The sequence below is a fragment of the Rhineura floridana genome, chromosome 20 (genome assembly GCF_030035675.1).
Source record: "Rhineura floridana isolate rRhiFlo1 chromosome 20, rRhiFlo1.hap2, whole genome shotgun sequence".
NCBI classification, from domain to species: domain Eukaryota; kingdom Metazoa; phylum Chordata; class Lepidosauria; order Squamata; family Rhineuridae; genus Rhineura; species Rhineura floridana.
The window spans coordinates 11,993,043-12,010,509 of NC_084499.1; the positions used below are offsets into that span (position 1 = coordinate 11,993,043).

Here is a 17,467-nt window from a genome sequence, read left to right on the forward strand (position 1 = left end):
CAAACCTGCCCTAGGGCCCAGTGCTCCCCTTCCAATATTTGCGGCAGAACTGCTGCCACGGATCGCAGAGCTTCGGAGCTCCTGCCATTCCCTTGCTTCAACATACCTTTCTCGGCTGTTGTGTGGTTGTACGGATCCCTGCCATGAGCCAAGATGGCGGCAGAGGCTTCAGCCCCTTAGGGAAACCTCGGCCGCCATCTTTGTTAAGGGCAGCACTTGCGCACACAACCGCACAACAGCTGAGAAAGCTAGGTTGAAGCAAGGGAATGGCAGGAGCTCTGGACCTCTCGCCATGTGATCCATGGGACCCCTCAGGGACCCCTGTAGCCCCAGGGGCCCTCAGCCAGGGCCCCACCTGGCCGCCCTTTGGAGCTGGCCCTGAAGACCTGTATAGGTTGAAATGCATTTGGGATATGTTTGGCATGTTATTGTTATATATGATTGTTTTATACATGGTTTTATGAATGCTAGCCATTTTATGTATATTAAACGTATATTTGTTAGAAATACCTAGCACAAGGAATTGTATTCATACATATGGAAGTTTTTAATTATGTCTTATGACTGATAGCCATTTCAAACCAAATAAAATTATATGTAATGTTTGAATGGATAGATCATATAGCCCAGTTGAATTCTTCTAGGTTTGTTTAGGTTGGGCTTCTTTCCTTTTTGATTCAACCCAAAGATATGACACTGCATTAAAATGTGCCTAAAAATCAGCACAGAACAATTCATCATGGCAGAGAAAATGTTTCTGTGAACTCCCCCAGGCAGCCTATTTCTTGAGCTTTGCTTGCACAAATGTTGGACTATGTCTAATCTTTCCTGAGCATTCATTCCAATTTGTTTATGGCAATAAGCATTTGTCCCGCATTCATCCTGACTTCCTTGTGGGGTGTTTACACATTCATTCTGTCCACACTTTGAATGCACTTCCCATCACTTTCGTAAGTGTAGAAAGTCTTTTTCTTTTCTTTCTTTTCTTTAAAGTGGATTTGTCGCATTATGGTGACAGAGCGCTTTAATCCATTTCACAAACCTAAACTTCCTGGTAAGTGCTTCAATCTCTCCTTCAAAATACTGACAGACTAAGTGTCCTATGTTTAGCTCAGGGCTAGTTGAACTGGGGAAAGGCCATAGCTCTGTGGTAGAGCATCTGCCTTGCATGCAGAAGGTCCCAAATTCAATCCCCAGCATCTCTAGGTAGGGCTGGGAGACCCTTGCCTGAAATCCTGGCGAGATGCTGCCAGTCAGTGTAGACAATACAGAGCTAGATGGAACAATCGTCAGACTTGGTATAAGGCAGCTTCCTGTGCTCTTATTAAGTGAGCCTTATATCTGGCTAAACATGCATAGGATCCCAGCAAATCATTTCCCCCGCTTTCTGGAGACCAACTGTGCATTTATTCTCATTACCTTTCTTGCAGGAGTCAGAGTGTTCCTCTTCTTGGGTCCAGCTGTAAGAGACTGAGAAGGGTAATCCGTCTTCCTTAGACATGCTGCCTTGGCTTTTCCAGCAAGCCATAACGAAGAGAAGCTCCACTCAAGAATTCTGGTTATCAGACAGCGAAAGATCCAGCTCTGTGCACCCACATCTTCCGCTGGGATGTCGCTTTGTCTCAGGAAACACCAAGCTAAACATGCTGCACATGGCCCAGAAGGTTGCAGAGCGTCGGAGATGGAGGCCGAGCAATTTGAAGGTGGGACGCAAGATGGAAATCTACCTGTCTGAGGTCTCAAGCGAAGCGTCACTGCAGAGTCCTGCCCATGTTGTTACACATCCTCCTCTCTCTTTCACAAAGCTTCTTTGAGTCACTCTCTGGAGCAACGTTATTTGCACAGCCACAGTGGGTGGGGCACAACTTGGCTAGAGGCCCGGGGATGCACGTATATGCAACACAGGCTTGCCACCTTTGGGGAAATCCACGTGATGTCAGAAGCAAATTAGAGGGCCTTGCTTTTCTGTTGCGCTTTCAGAAACTCCGTCTGCCAATGTGTTTTCTTTCCTCTGGGTGGATGCGAATGGAGTCCCACTGTGAATGCAGAATTAACTTAATCTTTGGGGAAGGGGAGCAGCTCACTGGCAGAGCATCTGCCTTGCACGCACAAGGTCCCAGGTTCAATCCCTGGCATCTCCAGGTAGGGCTGGGAATGACTCCCTGCCTGAAACCCTGGAGAGCCGCTGCCAGTCAGTGTCGACATTGCTGAGCTAGATGGGCCAATGGTCTGACTCAGTATCAGGCAGCTTCCTATGTTCCGATGCACCCCCACCCCCCTTTTCCCCCACTGTTCAGAAGGGAAGGGTTTATGCCCCCTCCTCGCTAAAAAAGAAATGCCGCTCAGCTGAGCAAGGACTGTTGGGGAGTATCCATAATGCCCAGACAATGTGCAAAATGCACTTGGGATATGCACACTCCCTAAGGCCTGTTGGAGACTATGTGCACTTTCTCCATCAGATGTGGCAAATATGCACTTGGGCTGCCTATTGTGCACATGCACTGCTCAGCTCACATTACTTAAAACCAGAGGCGGAAAATGTTTGGCCCTCCAGATGTTGCTGAACGACAACTCCCGACAACTCCAGCAAGCATGGCCGATGGTTAGGGATGGTGGGAGTTGTCGTTCAGCAACATCTGGAGGGCCAAAGGGTCCTCACCCTGCTTTAAACACATAACCAGTATTTTGGATAGAAGCCTTGATCAAAATGTACAATATAATAGGATATCATATTCCTTTTGCTTTGAACAAGTCGCTCTTGGGTTGTGCAAAATGGAATTTAGAAATAACAGTTTCAGAAGTAATTCTTCATTTATTGGTAGCTCCGTGATTATGTATTAGAGATGGGCGAGAATTTCGACTGAGTTCCCATTTCAAGCCAAATCTATCAAATTTGCACTTTCCAAAACATTATCAGAACTGAAACACAGCCATCCTTTGAAATTCACATATTGAATTTTGCAATGCAGTTTGCCAACCCATGTTTACAAAAACGCACATATTAGGAGAAAGTGTGCATAAAAATAAAATTGTGAGTGAAAATAACAGGCAAACTTGCATCATACGACAAGAAATGACTTGCAAAAATATGGACATTAATGAACACTGCCTACAAAATGTGTTTATTAGGAGAAATCCACACTAAAATGCTGCAGAAATGTGGAGAACTGAATTTAACATTGGAAAAATAAGAAACTGAGAGAGCCGAAATGGGTAGATCCTTCCATCCCTACTCACAACATAATTGAAACTGACAGATCTTTCCATCCCTAGCACCTATAGAGCTTTATCGGAAAATCCCACAAAACGGTAGCTACTTCAGAATCGGCTTTGTTGTTTACACTTTACATCTGCTGGAAGCAGCTTTCCCCAACATGTGGTCCTCCAGATGTTGTTGGATGACAACCCCTCATCATCCCTAACCATTGGACATGCTGGCTGAGGGTCATGGGGACTGGAATCCAAAATATCTGCAGTGCACCAGGTTGGGCAAGGCAGGTCTTGCAAGGAGTCAGACTTGCAAAGGCGTCGCCTTGGAAACCAAAATGGGGAGGAGTTCTGTAAGTTTCCATCTCCAACCCTACGATTTGCAGGTGAGGCCTTGTTGGATGTGCCGTCACCGGGCATTGCCCTGTTGGCCCTAACCCAGGAGAGGGCCTTTTCAGTGGTGGCTCCCCAATTGTGGAATACCCTCCCCTATGAGGTGCGTCTGTCTCCATCACTATTAACCATCAGGAGGAATTTGAAAACATTCCTGTTTACCCAGGCATTGATTGCTGAAAGGGACATTTTCTGGCAACCTGAAGATCACTGGTGAAAGACTTATTTTTAAGCTGTGTTTTAGAATATTGTAAGTTCAGGTCTGTGGCTTCCTTTACGGAAACAACCCATCTCTTGTTTGGCCTTCCTCTTTTTCTACTCCCTTCTGTTTTCCCCAGCATTATTGTCTTGTCTAGTGAATCATGTCTTCTCATTATGTGTCCAAAGTATGATAACCACAGTTTCATCATTTCATTCATCATGATAACCTCACTTTCATCATGAGCTGCAATTAAAACAAAGAAGCTGATAAACGAGAGATGGCGGCGGGGGGGCGGAGGAGAAATAGAGGGAAAAGACAAAGCTTACCAGTCACTTCCTTGTTCTGCTGGGAGGTGCCCTGTTACAAATCCCTGGTTCCAATTAGAAAGGAAAGTTGGAGTCAAGATGTGGTCAGTTTTCTGTAGAATTGCAGCATTTTAAAAACTGGGATTTACCAGGAGGAGGCAGGCCAAAAGACGGCGAAGAGCAGATTGTAATACCTTTCTCGGCTTGCACCAGCAACTACCTAAGCGAGCAAGCTTAGCTGCAGCAAAGGAATGCAGTCATGTGCTCCTCAAATCCTGTGATCTGGTTTGTTCCACACAAATATGTTAAGATCCAGCAATGGAGTTCCTTCCCAGCAATCTGGCACCTTCATAACGGTGTTTTCCTTGTATACTGAAGACACACCTCTTTACCCTGGCTTTTGATACCTGAGCAGCGATGAGGAAGAAAATTAAGTTTGCATTTAAAAGCAAACTTACCTAATTCAAGCTTTTCCAAACCGAAACATAGCCATCCTTCAAAATTCACATGTCTCCAGATTTTTGCAATGCTCCCCTCCAGCCGAGTAATGCATATAAAAACGTCGGAGCTCAGGAAAATTCCTTTCTTTGAACTACAGCTCCCATCAGCCCCACCCAGCATGGCCACTGGATTGGGCTGATGGGAGTTGTAGTTCAAAAAAGTAACTTTTCCAAGCTCTGAAAATGCATACACAAGAGTGAAGTGTGTATAAAAATGCATACATTAGTGAAAACAACAGACAAAATGTATTATTTCAGGGGAAATTGCTTTACAAAAATATTTCCAGAGTGGTTTAACAATCAATCCCTCTTCCCAGGGAACTCTGTGGGGGGAATGGGGGGGTCTCCTATAACTACACTTCCCAGGCTTCTTTGGGGGAAGCCATGCCTGTTTAAAGTGGTATCATAGTGTTTTAAATGTATAGTGCAGATCAGATGTGACCTGAAACATTGATTGATTGATTGATTGATTGATTGATTGATTGATTGATTGATTGAAACTTTATTTTTACCCCACCCTTTTTCCAAACTGGAACTCAGGGCAGCTTACCAATAGAACTACATGTAGTTAAAAACATAGAAAAACATACAATTAAAATACAATTAAACTATGCACAACCTTAAAACCTTAAAAGGCACCTAAAAATCTAAAAACAATTTAAAATAATATAAATAATAATATAAAACAAGCCTTGTAAAGCCCAGTCCTAAACACCTTCTATCCCAAAAGACTGTCGGAATAAAAAAGTCTTTACTTGCCAACGGAAGGAGGGGGCCATTCATGCCTCCCTAGGAAGGGAGTTCCAGAACCTCATCAGTGCCACAGAGAAGGGACAGGGAAGAGACTTTGAACTGTCCTTGCTTCACAACCTGATGGAAGCGCCTTAGATGCATGGCTACAAGCTGGCATGTTCAAATACAACCTAGCCAACCTTTGAACTGGACCTGGCAAGGGAGCCTTATCTGCAGCAATTAGCCACTGGCTGATGAAAATATTGCCAGGAAGTGAGGCACTTGAACAAGTCCAGGAAGTAAACACCAAAGTCCACACTGATAACAAAATCAAAGCAAAATACACAACCACAGGTTGCACAGCCATGTAAACATATAACATTCCATACTAAGGGAGTGAAGACTAGAAGCGCTGGCCACCAGAGCACAAGGTGAAGGACCAACTTCATCGGAGTTGTAAGAAGAGCCCATCTGGATTAAACCAAAAGTCTTCCTCTCCAATTTCAGGGTAGACATACTGCTTCATTCCCAATCGGCGAATGTCCCATATCTTATTACTAAAGTACTGAAACTTTTGATACCACAAATGGGGTTGGGTTTTTTGTTCCGCTTTCGTTGTGCTGCAATGCAAGCGTGCCCCTCCAGAACACAGTAATCCAATAACACTTGGAAAGCACTGGTGAACAATTAATACAGCAAATGACGTGTAAACGGTCCAGCATAAAATCCACCACTCCTGCACTATTGTTGTGTCAATGATGTGTTGCAGCACACACGCATGCACACACACACATACACACACACACACAGTCTGGAGGGACCCTTGGATACCAACAAGCCGCTTTGCTGTTTTCTTCATGATTGAGTTTCCCACCTAATTCTAGCGGATTTCCAAGAAATTCAAGTACAGTTTCCATTGTTGACATTCATTCCTGTGTGCATCCTGCAAGTGAAAACTCGTGTTATTTTTTTTCCCCAGTGAACCTATGGGCATGGGTTTTTTTTCTATTTTAATTAGAGAAGGAGCTATGCAGAAAAGGGACTGGACAGCCAGCAGGGAATATGAAATTGATCCGTTGTTGTTGTTAAGTGCCTTCAAGTCAGTTACAACTTATGGCCTCAGAGACCTCCAATAGCATCTGTTATAAACCACCCTGTTCAGATCTTGTAAGTTCAGGTCTGTGGCTTCCTTAAAATTGATTCAGTGTGAGTGAAAGCATCATCAGCCGCCAAGGAGAGGAAGATGTAAATCACAAAAAAACATACAAACACAGAAGGCTGAGTCATACTTATAAGTGCATAAGACAAGCACTGCTGGATCAGGCCCAAGGCCTATTCAGTCCCATATGGCTGGTAGCCATCAATAGGTTTAGCCTCCATGAATGAGTCTAATCCCCTTTTAAAGCTATCTAGGAACTGCCTGACTCCTCCTTCTCTGCCTCAATCGATGATGGGGCATTGTTGGTGGTCCCACAAGTCCCAGAGACTCAGCTGGCCTTTACCAGGAGCTGGGCCTTTAGTGTGGCATGCCCTATCCTGTGGAACTCCTTGCCAATAGAGGTTTGGAATTTTCAGACATCTAAAAACTGTATTTTTCAGACAGGCCATTCAAATCTGAATTCAGCTCTTACTGATGTGTATGATGCTTTTATTGTAACAAATGCCATTTTTTAGTCCTTGTGATGTTTTAGATGAAAGCGTGGTTCATAAATATTTTAAATAAAATAAATAATGCCACTGGCGTTATCTGAATCGAAACGGCCTGAGGCAAGTGGCTCTGAGGTGCAACTTGCCGCCATGAGGCCCTGAGAGTGTGATTCCGGGCAATGGTTAAGAGATATCACTGAAGACGTGCAGTGTCTTTGCCTTATGGGCTTTCATTATCGATGGACAAGCTGAGCGCAAGCGGAAGCAAAGAAGAGGCAGCTCCTAGGAAATGGCAGATTGGCTACCCCACAGCAGAATCTCAGGACTGGCTTCTGAACTGGCAGAGCTCAAGGGTCCCTCGACCAGGTAGCTTGGGGGGGGCACCATTAAAATTCCCCACAATGCTCCAAAGTGACATTCCATTGAGGGCATTGAGGAAAAGTAAAACGGCTGCTGGACCAGCTAACCAATGCTGGTTGGAGTACTAGACTGTGTGCATATGGGGTGGGATTAACTGGTGGGGCAGATCACATGTCACCAGTCTGCTCCGCCAGGGAATTTCTCCCCCCCCCCGAGGATGTCTGTTGCTGAGGCCAGTATTTTTAGGTCCCCGGGAAGAGATATACAGGCGGGCCCCGCTTATACGGCAGGTTCCATTCTGGACCCCCGCCGTAAAGCGGAAATCGCCGTAAAGCAGAACCCCATTGAGTATAATGGGGCGCGTTGCGCAAAAATGCCGCAAAAATGCCGCAAAATTGCAAAAATCGGCTTTAAAACAGGGAATGAAAGCCGCAGCATTAGCAGAACGCCGGGAAGAGAAGCGCCAGGAAGCGGGTCCCTACTGTACTGCATGCTCAAAGTGCCGCCTTCTACCTCCCCTCTCCCTCTTACTTTATTTGTAGTCGAGGAACAGCAGTTCAGTGGTGGAGCATATGTTTTGCACAGGTTCAGTTCCTGGCATCTCCAGATCAGGTTGGGAAAGGAAACCTGGAAATGTGGTGCCGGTCAGCATAGACCAGGGTTGGAGGAAATGAATCCAGCCAGCGCGCTGGATCCTTACCACCTACACCCCTGCAGGGCAACTTTGAAATCAAACCGTGCAGGCAAAGGAGCAGCGCTTTGCAAGTGCTGCTGATCAATTGGCCATTGTTGCTTGCAAAGAGACGGGGCTTTGCTGGTGCCCCCCAACAGCTGAAGTTTGCAAAGCCTGGTTTGCCCAGGGAATTGTGTCTTTACCTGTCCCACACCTGATGCCATATACAATGTCAGGTGGGCATGGCTTGGCCAAAATGGCTTCGTGCGCCAAATGGGGAGGCCTGGCAGGCCTAATTAAGGCCCACAGACCAGAGATTTCTTAACTGCTGGTGTACACAGCGCTGAGACAAATGCAGTAAATGGCCTGCCTCATGCAGCCAGAGGAGATAAAGTTAACAATGGAGAATAGCCCATCCTCTGTTTTTTGATGTTTCAACTTGGGCCTTATCCACATGGGAGCATTTCTTCATAGCAAATACACAGCTTTTACCCTCGTAATAGATTTGCAAGGTCCACACTTCATGCTCAATGGTAGCTTCAAATCCGTTTTTTCCATTCACACAAGTAGGCGTTCCTCTGGGAAGAATAACTCTCTCTTTTTCTTTTAAAGATGTTTTTAAAGCTTTCAAAAAAATGTTTTTAACATTGTTTTGTTTTAATGTATTTTAAGGTCTTTTGATGATGTTTTAGAGTGTTTTTAGCATTTCAGTTTGCCGCCCTGGGCTCCTGCTGGGAGGAAGGGTGGGATATAAATCAAATAATAAATAAATAAATAAATAAATAAAAATTAGTGTTGTTGTTTCCTTGTGGCCCCGCCCTTCAATTTTATATTTTTACTCCCCTGGTTGCTCAGTTACTGGGCATGTGCAAATATTTTTGACCTGCAATGTATTTTCACTCCCTCCTGCCCCCACCACTTCCTGAAGTTTGGTGGTTGAAAATGTTAATGTATGTGTTTGTTTTACAAAGGAACCTTATGTTTTCATTAGTATCATAAAGGGTTAATAGCTAAGAGAAGGAACAGGTGGGACTGTTTAAAGGAAAGAAAGCGTTTAGTCATCATGAGTACTATCAGAAGTGTACCAGCAGCAGGAGGGAATAAGGAACATATGATTGTGCCTGTCTGAAAGAAATGCTGCAGATGATAATGCCTGGATGATACTACAACTATACGCTGGTTATCTAAAGGAAACACATCTTGTGAAAAGGCTTTGTATGTATGTAGCTAGTAGCTACACCATTTATGTATCTATTGTTTACTAATGTGCTATATCCGAGTAAAAAGGAGAACTCGTTAAAAGCACAAACTACATGTATCCTGACTTTTGTTATGTTACGTCTGAACCCCTGTTCCTGCTCAAAACCATAACAGAAAAGGAGTAGAGTTATCTGCCCCCCCTTTCTCCGCTGCCCCTTGCTTTTTCTGAGTTAATTTTTCCCTGCTGGAAAAACAAATCAATATAATAAAAAGGTAAAGGTGTGCCCGCACTTGTAGTGCGAGTCGTTTCCGACTCTTAGGGTGACGTCTTGCAACATTTACTAGGCAGACTGTATATATGGGGTGGGATTGCCAGTTCCTTCCCTGGACTTTCTCTACCCCCCCAGCGTATGCCGGGTACTCATTTTACCCACCACGGATGGATGGAAGGCTGAGTGGACCTCGACCCCTTTTCCCGGAGATTCGACTTCCTCCTTCCGTTGGAATCGAACTCCGGCCGTGAGCAGAGCTTCGGCTGCGTTACCGCCGCTTACCACTCTGCGCCACGGAGGGCCCTTTTAAATAAAATATCAATATATCAATAAATAAAATATCAATATCAATATTGATATTTTCCAAAAAAAATCAATATTGATAATATTTTTGATATTGATAATATTGATAATATTTTTGAGGTGATTTTTTTTAATCCACTTTAGGTTTTTTAGGGGGGAAATTGGAAACCAGGCACATAGAGATGTTGCTTCAAAATTCTCTCTGCAAACATAATGTGAGGAAGAATAATAAAATCCAATTGCAATTCCTAACACTAGTTACAAGGAGTGAAGGAAGTTTACTCGGAGAGAAAGGGAGGAAAGAAGGGAGGGCTGCGGCAAATTGTGAAGTGGGGAGGACAGAGCAGTCGCAAGTTGCTAGATAACCCACCAGAAACAAAATGGAACATAAGAACATAAGAACATCAGAAGAGCCTGCTGGATCAGGCCAGTGGCCCATCTAGTCCAGCATCCTGTTCTCACAGTGGCCAACCAGGTGCCTGGTCCCAACTTGTGGGAGAGTCAGTGGGCAGAAAAAGGGGAACAGCTGAAAGTGATGACTCACCTGCCCATTAAAAACCATAGAAGCAAAGATATGTGGAACAGAGTGGAGATGTATTGTTCTAAAGATTTCTTATTATCAGCAGATTGGGTTAGTACAGATTTACACGGGGGAAATTGTGATAGCTTCTGTTTGCAAGTAACGTCATGTGAACCATGTGAATTAGAAGGAGATGCGAGTAGCACCAAACACACATTAAACCACCGTGTAGATGAGCCCTTGGACTCGACAGTCCTTCCAATAGAGGGCTGCCCTCTGTAAAGTAGGACAAATGTCCTCCCTACAGTGGTGGGTGGTACCCATTGGAGGGGCGGAAGGCAGGGAGCCCCAATAGTAGCCAAGGACAGAAAGAGTCAACTAATCCTAATTTGGTCCCCATCCTCCTCCCTGCTGAGTTCTATAAGAGGCAAAACTAAGGAGGTGGGAGCTGACAGCCATGGCCACCCCCACCCCCAGGACCAATTGTAAGTAAGAAAGCTGGCAGGTAGGGGCTGGCTGCGGGCAGACTGAGGATGGTGGAGCAGTGTTCCATTTTCCCAAAAGGAACAACCTCTACTGGGTTTTAATGATACTAGGAGAAGCCACACCCTCCATCTCCATTTCCTATTCTTGGGGGTTATTATAAGAGAGAATGAGATGAGGATTGTAATTGCTATTTACCTTGTGAAAGAGCATGGGAGGAGCGAATAATCAACATAAATTGCATGATTATGCACTAAAATTAAGTGCCCTTGTAAACTCTCATATTTACTAAAAATATGTTCCACTTGGTTTTTCTGTGCTGCCATTTCCCCCCCTCCGTGCTGCTAAATTTAGGTTAATTAACAAGAAAAGATATCAAGATTTCTTTTGATCAAGGCAATGGAAGGGTGGTAGGTGGGGAATCTCAAAGTTAAAAACACAATAATGAATAAATTAGTTCTGCCGGCCTAGAAGATATAGGCGGGATGATGCAACTGGTCCTTCCTTACGTGCAACTCTTCCACAATCGGCCAAAGCCGCAGAATACGTCATTTCAAGCACACTTCATTATTCTCTTTTTATGCCTAGTCAAGCAACTGCAACAGCAGAAACTGGAGGGACAGGGTGGAAACCTTTTTCTTTCCCTTGAGAAGTTTTCAGGATGTGCTCTTTCCTCTTAAATCACTATTAAATCAACTATGCTTAATAGGCCTCAGTAGAATTATGCCAGGTTTCTATAGAGAATGGCTTGGCTCAGACCCTTCATGCAATAAATTACACTGGAACATTCACGTAAGCACATTCTTCAAAGAAGATGCAATTAATTATAGGAGGACAAGACACACCATTTTTATAGTGGGATATATAAGCTTGGAGAATCTCTTATTAACCATAACTTGGATGCCTTTAAAAGAGGGTTAGACAAATACAGAATAATAGCTACTAGCCATGCTGGTTATGCTGTGCCTCTATGGTTGGAGGTAGTATGCTTTTGAATACTGTATGCTGGGAACGACAGGAGGGGAGACCGTTCTTGCACTCAAGTCCTGCTTGCAGGCTTCCTTCCCTTTGGGCCATCTGGTTGGCCACTGTGAGAACAGGATACTAGACTAGATGGGCCATTGGCTCTTCTTATAATAAGCCTTTCATTCCCCTTGCTGAATCGCAGGTTGTAAGCTACCACCACCTGAGGCCTGTCTTTCTTCTGTGGCTTGTTGAGTAACTTGATGGCACTGTAATTGGGAGTCAGCAATCTTTTTAGGTGTGTGGGCACACTTGGATTTTGAGCATGTGCCACAGGTGCCACCCCCTTTAGTCACTTCTCCTTAGATCAGTCCTCCCCATCCCCTGAGAGACAGCACCTACACTTTGGAACTCCCCGCCTTTTGACATCAGGCCAGCACCTTCACATTCTTTTGGGGGCCTGCTTAAAACATTTCTGTTTCAGCAAGCCTATCCAGACACAAAGAAGTCGCTGTGTTTTAAGCTCTTTTTAGTTTGGAAAATGGAAATGGACTGCCTGACTTATGGCAACCCGATGAATAGGGATTTCATGCTAGGGGGTATTCAGAGGGGGTTGACCATTGCCTCCCGCTGAAGCTAGTCCTCCCCAGCTGGCTAGGGCCTGCTCAGCTTGCCACAGCTGCACAAGCCAGCCCCTTCCTTGTCTGCAACTGCCAGCTGGGGGGCAACTGGGCTCCTTGGGACTATGCAGCTTGCCCACGGCTGCACAGGTGGCAGGGCCCGTAACCCATCAGCCACTCACTGCGTGGTGATCTTTAGCTGGCCCTTGACACCCAGGAGACACAAGTGGGGATTTGAACTCACGGACTCTGGACTCCCAGCCAGGCTCTCCTCCCCACTGTGCCATACCAGCTGTGTCTTTTTAGTTTACTGCTGTTTTAATTGTCTTAAAAATGTTTTTAATTACTTGTTTTTAACTGCTTTTATTGATAATTTCAATGTTCCTGGTACAGTAATCTGCTTAGTTTTATTTATTTATTTTACAATCAAGCGGTATATAAACTCTGTTAAATTTTAAAAAAATGAAATACTCAATTTGCGTGTTTTTTTTAACAGTGGAACATTCAGTCATGTGAGTAACCACACACGCCCCGTTTGGTACTCTGAATTGACACAGAGAAGATGCAGATTAGGAGTGTGTGTGTGTGTGTATGTTTGCTCTGAGTGAGTCTTTAACTGTCAAGGGGAGCTGCTATCTTGTCACATGCACAATTAATTACACTAATTAATTAAAACAAGGAAACATTTCAGCACAGCCCATTACTCACCGCTTGCTAGACTTCCTGTCAAATTATGAGAGGTAAATGTTGCTCACCAAGTCAGAGGCTCGGCCAAAAACTCAATGTAGTAACTGATTTGGCAACCATGAAGACCCTGGCAATGATTGGCTGAGAAACCTTGATGTCACAGAGGAACAGAAGAGTCCCTGGGTGCTCTGATCCAAGAGACGAGTAAAACAGTCAGAGCAAAGCTGGGGGTGGATCAGGGGGGTGGGGAGATTGGCAGAGGCAAGGAAGGGAAGGCTAGTAGAACAACCTAACTTCTTTTAGGAAAGGGGCTGAATACGGCCCTCCACACCTCTCTAACTTGCCCTCAGGACTCTCCCCAGGACATTTCACCTCATCTCCGGTCCAAAACTTAACTGGCCCTACTTCACACCCCAAGCAGTTGTATAGTGGCAAATGCAGAAGGGCAGGGTCCCTTCATGATAATCACAGCCCCTCCCCTCCACCTTTTTTTGCTGCAGAGTTGAGAATGAGATCCTTGTTAATGCCTTCTCCCACAATAACAGACACCCCCTAGGAGCCAATCAGCATGAAAGGGGAGAGCATTAGCTACTGAGAAGAGTCTTCTCGGTGGCTGACTCACCTCCTTTCACTCTGAATGGCTCCAATCAGCAGGAAAGGTCAAGGAAGCAAGTTAGAAGATTCTGCTCAATGGCTAACACACTCCTCTTTCATGCTGATTGGCTCACAGGATGCTGGAGACACAGGACCCCGCTGGGACCCTGCTGCTAAAGAAGTAAAGGGTCTAAGACCTCCCGAGACCCTAGATAACTACACCCCTGATCCCAAGTGTTTTTTTCCTGGCTGGAATGTGCCCTTCAGCTCTGATAATGTATCCTACTAGGACAGAAACTAGCCTTTTGTACAAGTTTAAAATTTACATTAATTGCTCCACCTGCTTTTGCCTCTGGCCTCACCCCCCACTGGCATGTGGCCCCCCAGGCGATTGCCCAGAAGGTAATGTGGCCCTCAGGCTGAAACAAGGCTCCCCACCTGTGTTTTAGGGGTTTGGGGGCTGTTAAAACAGAGGAAGCCAAAGGAGATGAGTTATAATGTAACATTATCATTCTGGAACCATTTGTGGCAGATTTCCAAGAGCCTGACAAGAGGTGACACAACACCTTGGAGGCACTGAAAACAATCAGTCTTTAAAAGGTGAGGATTTGCAGGCCAAATCTCTGAAAACTGAGGTGCATCTCCTATTTAAAAAGCAAAGAAACTATATATAGTGCAGTTTTGAGCCAATAAAACATCCCTTGTGAACGAACTCAAAACCAGTACAGCGCATCCATGATAATTGAAAAAGCAAAAGCTTTGACACGGGGAGGTAAATTTAAGTGCTGGACATATCACCAGCCAGCCATGTGTAGGTTTATCACAATCACTCCCAAGCAGGTTGTAAAGGAAACGCTGAAATGGTCCGAGGTGTTCTGTTGCTTTAGTTCTCTTCCCTCTTGGTTTGCTGCGTTAAAGATGACACCGAACTGGGGGGTTTGCTTTCTCACAATGGCCAGTTGTGCAATCTCTTCATCGATGGAGTGCCTCTTCTAAAAATCAGTTGAACGTAAGAACATCAGAAGAGCCTGGCTGTTGAATCAGGCCAGTGGCCCATCTAGTCCAGCATCCTACAACCAGATGACCCAATGGAAACCCTGCAAACAGGACTTGAGTGCAAGGGCACTCTCCCCTCCTGCACTTTCCAGCAATTGGTATTTGGAGACATACTGTCACTGATCTTAGAGATGGCATACAGGTATCATCATTATGACTTGTAGCCACCGAGAGCCTTATTTCTCCACACAGTTGCCTAACCCCTTTTTAAAGTTGTCTAAGCAAGCAGCCATCCCCACATCGTGCGGCTAGGTACGGGGAAGAAGTTAGGTTCCGTTCACATTTAAAGCCAAATTGATTAAATCCACACTTTCCAAAACAATATGAGTACCGAAACACAGCCATCCTTTGAAATTTGCACTTATCCGTATTTTGCGATGCAGTCCTCCAACCAAGCAATATTTACATCACGCATGTATTAGGGGAAAAGGTGCCAAAATGAATACATTGGTGAACATAACATAAAATGCATTATATTAGGATAAATTGCATGCCAAAATATGTCCATTGGTCAAAACTGCATATAAAAATTGATTAGGAGACATTTGCATTAAAAATCGGAAGAATTTTCATGAAGCTCTATCTGCTACTTGTCACGATTCTCTGATAAGTTACATTTCCTAGACCTCCTAGACCTCGAGGCTGGTTAGATAATGTTGCGTTCTGCTGATCTTATGACACTACGTTCTTCACCAGCTGAAAAGGCAGTTATCGGGCGATAGGGCTTTTTCAGTGGCTGCCCCTAGGCTCTGGAACTCCCTCCCTAGGGAGGCAAGAATGGCCTCCTCTGTGTAGTCCTTCCGCCGACAGCTAAAGACTTTTTTCTTCCAGCAGGCCTTGGAACTGAAGGTTTTAAGGGTAGTGACTGAAGAGGATGCTGTATGTTATTGCTTTACTTGTATGCTCCTAAACTGGGTTGCAGTATTTTAAGAGTATATCTAATTGGTTTTAACATCTTAATAGTTTAATCCTGTTTTAATGCTGATTTTATATGTTTAACATTTTTATAGGTTCTTAATGATAAGTACTTATTTTTATCTGGAAGCCGCCTTGAGTTCCAGTTTGGAAAAAGGGCGGGGTATAAATAAAGATAATAATAATAATAATTAGCACAGCAGCCTGGCTTCAGCACAATGGGGACCATGGGAAACAGCAACCCATCTTGTCTACAGCACCAAGTGACGCTGGGTTGGGTCGCATTTTGCAGAACAGACCAGCAACCAGGCTAACGGATTGGCCTCATGCGCACATCATGCTAAATGAACATGAGGGCTCGCCGAGAGATTGCAGCCACTTCCCTTCTCTCTGGTTGTCTCGCTGCTGCACCACACTGACCTAAGCCAGAGTTTGGCTTAGCATCTTTTCAAAACCCAGGCATCTGGTTTAGCTCTCGCAGACAGGGGTTTAGTCGTCTGGGGTCTCTGGGTGTGTGTGTCTTAGACCCCTTACTTTTTTGGGAGCAGGGTCCCAGCAGGGTCCCTATGTCTCCAGCGTCCTGCGAAGCAATCAGCATGAAAAGGGAGCATGTTGGCCTCTGAGAAGAGTCTTCTAACCTGCTTCCTTGTCCTTTCCTGCTGATTGGAGCCAATCAGAGTGAAAGGAGGTAAGTCAGCCACTCTCCCCTTTCATGCTGATTGGCTCCTAGGGACATCTGTTGTTGTGGGAGAAGGCATTAACAAGGATCTCACTCTCAACCCAGCAGCAAAAAAGTGGAGAGGGGCTGTGACTGTGGCTGGCACCCTGCACTTCTGAATTTGCCACTACACTATTGCTCGCAGACAAATCACAAGTTGTAAACTAGGGCTGGGCATGACTCCCCCTTCCCCATTTGGGGCATGATCTGGCATTTCAGATTAGCCCCAGTCTGGCTGAGGATGGTCTGGGGCTGACCCAGTTGGGATCTGGTGAGTGGGGAGTTTGATCCTGTGGGGAAGCACTGGCAAAGTTGAGCAGAGGCTGCCTGCCTTTCCTCCTTGCCTTTCGACAGTCCCGGACCACTCCAGGTAGGTAGGCCAACCCAATCCGGGAAGATCCAGGGCTGTCTCAACCCCAATCAGGCTGATTCAGTTCGGGATCCAGGCTTCGGCCAGATTCAGTGCACAGCCCAACCGTAAACCCTAGGACAATCCTTAGTTACAGCTTGTAGTTAACCTAGAGAGCTTTAACCCACAAGGTTCAGATGGCATGCGAAGCCAGACTATGGCTTGGATCAGCATGACACAGCAGCAAATTGACCAGGGAGCAACTGCAATCTCCTTTCTCACAGCATAAGCGCTGATGCTAAACCATGGTTTGGCCTAGCATGACGTGCAAACCAGGCCAGGGCGGCCCACAGGTTTCTTCTCTTTTAGAGACAAGTCCCACACAACTGGAGCCAAATTTGAAAGATCTCTCCATTCCTTTGAAAACCTGATTAAGATCGAGGGTCTTAAATAAAGCGAAAAGAGATGCAAAACGATTAATTCATTGGTTTCCGTCACCACCCGTAGCAGAGGGTAGATGGCATGGCATTTTTTTGGAACAACAAAACAGAGAAGGACAGACAGACACTGGGCCACAGTGTTCTTACCAGCCAACGAGTCCAGGAAATTGCCAGCAATGGCCCCGAACCACAAGACAAATGCCGTCGTCACACGGCGAGCAAAAGAATGAATTCTCCGCAGGGTAGTTGGTGTTTGCTCAGCTGCCTTTCACAAGAGGAAATATCACTTCCTCTCAATCATAGTTCTGTTGCCTTATCATCGTTTTTG

General features: G+C 45.2%; 1 protein-coding gene across 6 annotated transcripts in view; it reads right to left on the minus strand.

Annotated features, from left to right (window-relative positions):
- The window catches only part of TMEM268 (transmembrane protein 268), a 35,957-nt gene extending 18,490 nt beyond the window's left edge, over positions 1-17,467 (minus strand). For 4 of the 6 annotated variants that reach the window (XM_061603730.1, XM_061603729.1, XM_061603727.1 and 1 more), the window contains exon 1: positions 1,420-1,621. In XM_061603730.1, coding sequence (XP_061459714.1) covers positions 1,420-1,528 — 109 coding nt within the window. In that variant the 5' untranslated portion in view covers positions 1,529-1,621. Of the gene's footprint in view, positions 1-1,419; positions 1,622-4,128; positions 4,515-5,362; positions 5,530-17,286 lie in introns of those variants that run through there. The other 2 variants (XM_061603732.1, XM_061603731.1) reach the window with 2 other exon arrangements.